The sequence below is a fragment of the Corvus moneduloides genome, chromosome 10 (assembly GCF_009650955.1).
Source record: "Corvus moneduloides isolate bCorMon1 chromosome 10, bCorMon1.pri, whole genome shotgun sequence".
In the NCBI taxonomy this organism is placed as follows: domain Eukaryota; kingdom Metazoa; phylum Chordata; class Aves; order Passeriformes; family Corvidae; genus Corvus; species Corvus moneduloides.
In genome coordinates this window covers 27,379,828-27,384,041 of record NC_045485.1, presented here as the reverse complement: position 1 = coordinate 27,384,041, position 4,214 = coordinate 27,379,828, and the positions used below count along the sequence as shown (strand labels likewise).

Here is a 4,214-nt window from a genome sequence, read left to right as displayed (position 1 = left end):
GAGGGCTGAGGGGATCCTACCCCATCGCTGCGGAAGCTGAAGTGACCCCGCCCCATCTCTGTGAGGGCTAAAGGGATCCTGCCTCCGGCCAGCGCTCGCTGTCCCGCCTGCCCGGGCTATGAGGTGACACCGTCAGACACCGGTGGCCGTGCCCGGGCTCCACGCCCGCCGCACCGCGTGGGCTCCACCGCCGCCTCCTCCCCCGCGCCGGGGCCCCCGGATCTCCGTGTCGCGGGTGCCTGGAGCGGGGCAGCGCCGGTCCCGTCCCCCGTCGCGCAGCTCGGCCCCGCGTGCCGGCGGGAGCGGCAGCACCGCCCGTGCGGAGGCGGCGCGGGGGGCGGGCGCGCCGGGGCCGAGCCGCGCCTCGTCCCGCCCGGCTCAGTCCGGCGGGGCCGGCGCGCTGTGCCCGCCGAGGGGCCGCGCTCCGCGGCGCTGCCGCTGCCAGGGCGCCCGGAGCCGCCGCCCCCGGCGCTGCCCGGCCATGGGCGCCGGGGCAGCCGCGGCCGGGACGCCGCCCCCCGCGGGCGGGCGCTGCCGGCGGCGCGGAGCGGCGAGCGCGGGCTGAGAGGAGGAGGAGGAGGCGGCGGCAGGTGGGGCGGCCCCGGCGCTCCTGCGGCCGGGCTGGGGGGCGGCGGCGGCCGGGGACGGCGCGGGGAGCGGGGCCGGGGGCGGAGGTGACTTCGCGGGCAGAGGGAGCCGGGCGGGAGGGCGGCGGGACGGGGCGGCAGCCGCGGGGGCGGCCGGAGCGACGGCGATCGCCGAGGGGCGCGGGTGGATTGGCCGCTCCCTGCCCCCGTTCGGCCCCGCTCCCTGCCCCCGTTCGGCCCCGCTCCCGCCGCCCGTTCGGCCTCGCCGCCGCCCGCCCGTCCCTGTCGCTGTCCCCGTTCCTGTCCCTGTCGCTGTCCGTGTTCCCGCTCCGGCCGGGTAAGCCCGCGGTGGCGGAGGCGTGCGCGGCTCCCCGGGAGCAGGGCGGGGAGCGAAGCGGGGCCCGGTACCGCCGCTTGGAAACCTCCGAGGAAAAGCAGGGCAGGGCTCACCTTCCAGCTCGGTTTCCTTTGCTCTCTTATTTTTTTAGATGCGTTACTGTGCCTGTAGAGACTTCGTTGCTTTGCCTCAGACCTATGTGACTCTGGGGGAAGGATCATGACCGAAGTCCTTCTCTCTGCTGCTCTGAACGGAACTGAACCCAACCTGTTATCCAGCGGCAGCTGGTCTGCGGGAAACGTCACCACCAAGTGCTCCCTGACCAAAACCGGCTTCCAGTTCTATTACCTGCCCACCGTCTACATTTTGGTCTTCATCACTGGGTTTTTGGGCAACAGTGTGGCTATCTGGATGTTTGTCTTCCACATGAAGCCTTGGAGCGGCATCTCGGTTTACATGTTCAACTTGGCACTAGCCGATTTCTTGTATGTCTTGACTTTGCCCGCCCTCATCTTTTACTACTTCAACAAAACAGACTGGATCTTCGGAGATATCATGTGCAAGCTGCAGAGGTTCATCTTCCACGTGAACCTGTACGGCAGTATTCTGTTTCTAACCTGCATAAGCGTGCACAGGTACACAGGAGTGGTGCACCCCTTGAAGTCGCTGGGGAGGCTGAAGAAGAAGAACGCGGTGTACATCAGCAGCCTGGTCTGGGTCCTTGTGGTGGCTGTGATTTCTCCAATACTCTTCTACTCGGGAACAGGGATAAGGAAAAATAAAACCATAACGTGCTATGACACAACAGCTGATGATTACCTGAGAAGTTACTTCATTTACAGCATGTGCACCACAGTGCTGATGTTCTGCATCCCCTTCATAGTGATTCTTGGTTGCTATGGGCTCATTGTGAAAGCTTTGATTTACAAAGATTTGGACAATTCTCCTCTCAGGAGAAAATCGATTTACCTGGTCATTATTGTGTTGACGGTCTTTGCAGTGTCTTACCTTCCCTTCCACGTGATGAAGACCTTAAATCTAAGGGCCAGGGTGGATTTTCAAACCCCAGATATGTGTGCCTTCAACGACAAGGTTTATGCCACTTACCAAGTGACGAGGGGCCTGGCCAGCCTCAACAGCTGTGTCGACCCCATCCTTTACTTCCTGGCAGGTGACACCTTCCGAAGGCGGCTTTCCAGGGCGACCAGGAAATCATCCAGAAGGAGCGAACACAATGTGCAGTCCAAAAGTGAGGAAATGACTCTCAATATTTTATCAGAGTATAAACAGAACGGAGATACCAGTTTGTGAACAAATGCAGAAGATTTGGGAACAGTTTGAAAAAATCTTCTGCTTTGAGGCACTAGGAGACTGTAGGGCTTACAAGTGTGTGAGGAAAATCTACCAGTCTCAAATTCTTTTTTAGGTAAAGCCTCGTTTTCTGGTCTTAGAAAATGCTTAACAAAGTCAGTGGAAGAATTTTAATGGAAAATAATGTGTCAAAATTCAGCTTTCCTTCAGTAGTTTCATTTATTTCTGACTTGTGTCAGATATCTAAGTAAAATGAAGTAAATTCCCTAAAGGAGGAGAGCAATCCAAGTGCATCTGGCTTAATGACTTAGTCTCCCACGTTTGAAAATGTTCTCAGTCAGCCTGTTTTTAAAAATAGGAAATAAAAATAAGAGCAGTATCTTGTCTTCTGAGGCTCAGTCACAGACCAAGCTTTCTGCTCACTCGCTGTTGTACGCAAGGATTTAAATCGAAGTCATGATGCAGTTATCATTTTCAGTTTTATTATTTTTTCATCTACTTCTAGTGCTGATAATTACTTGATAGTTTGGTGGCATTTATGGTTCAGTCCTCTTTCAGTGCCGGTGTTTTACTCAAGGTAGGCTTTACTGGTGTGTGCATGGTTGTGCTTTCGGATTGCAATGGTTGTTCACGACAAACCTGGCCCCCCTTCGCGGCCAAGGGCTCCCCGGTGCCCGGGCCCCTCGGGAGCGGAGGTGTCCCCGGGCGCTGCCGGGCACGCGGGCGCTGCCAGGCGTGGGGAGCGAGGCCGTGCGGGGTCACGGCTCTGGGCGGCCGAGGGTCCGGTCCCATCCCTGCGCCCAGGGCGGTGGCGTGGCCTGGCTGGCCGGGGAGCGCCAGCCGAGCCGCCCGGCCCGGAGGCTGCTGGCACCGCGCTGGCACAGCCGCTGGCACCGGGAGCCTTGGGCGGAACGGGAGAGATGGGTGTGCTGGGAGCAGCTGAGCCTTGCAGGGAACGCGTGCTCCGGGTACCTGCCTTTGGTACCAGAATGGTTCTGTTCCTGCAGTCCTTACAGACGACACAAGAGTCGTGTCCCGAGAAAAGTAACTATTAAAATGGATAATATAAATGGATTATATATATATTATATATATATAATAGTAATTGGGGGGAATTAATTTTTTTGTACTTTGACAAATACATTGCTGTATTAACAAGATGTTGCAACATACTACAGACTAAATCCGGCCCTTTACTATAGATCTTCTCCAAATGTGGAATAGTTCATCCAAAATTAGCCAAACTGCAACATTGTGTAACACAAGAGCTAGTGATCAGGCACAGATGAAATTCTACATGGGCAGTCTCACTCGTTTCTCAGATTTTTAATAAATGTATTTGAAAATATTTTGTGCTAAAAGCGGTATAAAAGCATGCTCTGAATTATGAATTTAGTGTACAAAATTAAGTTCAATGTAATCCTAAGGGTGATTTTTAACAGATCTTTGTTCCTCTGGTCTGCATCGTAAGAGTAAAATATTTATATTTTACTTACCAATTTCCAGTGATTGGTTACAAATGAGAGTAGCTCTAGTTATTTTTTGACAACATTGTTAAGCAGCTTCTGTTCACATGTACGGCTTCCTCTGCAGAGTCCCTATTTATTGAACTTATTTATTAGAATGCTAAATGTAAAGTTTGTAAAGTGTGGTTCTCTGTGGTCATATTCAGAATTGGGCATTAATGGAAAATTGAAGAGCATGTTTCAATCACTGTAATACTGTGTCTTCTAACAGAGCACCTTTATAATAAACTCAATTCCACCCTGACTATTCACTGCTGATATGTAACCTAGTGATAAATTAAACTACTGATTTATAGCCTAGAGGTAAATGAAGCTCCAGCTTAGGAAGCCTCTTAAAGCAATGTGGAGAGCTCATTTAGCCCTATGAAAAATGTAAAGGTAGTGAAGAAATCTCAAGCAAGGGTCAATTGCTAATTAATTCTGACTGACAAAGCCTGTGGAACAGCACAGACT

General features: G+C 53.8%; 1 protein-coding gene across 1 annotated transcript; it reads left to right on the top strand.

Annotated features, from left to right (window-relative positions):
• Window positions 1-1,079: 1,079 nt before the first annotated feature.
• On the top strand, window positions 1,080-4,006 carry P2RY1 (purinergic receptor P2Y1). Its single transcript, XM_032119752.1, has one exon. The coding sequence runs from the start codon at window positions 1,144-1,146 to the stop codon at window positions 2,233-2,235; it is 1,092 nt and encodes a 363-aa protein (XP_031975643.1). The 5' UTR covers window positions 1,080-1,143; the 3' UTR covers window positions 2,236-4,006.
• Window positions 4,007-4,214: the final 208 nt, after the last annotated feature.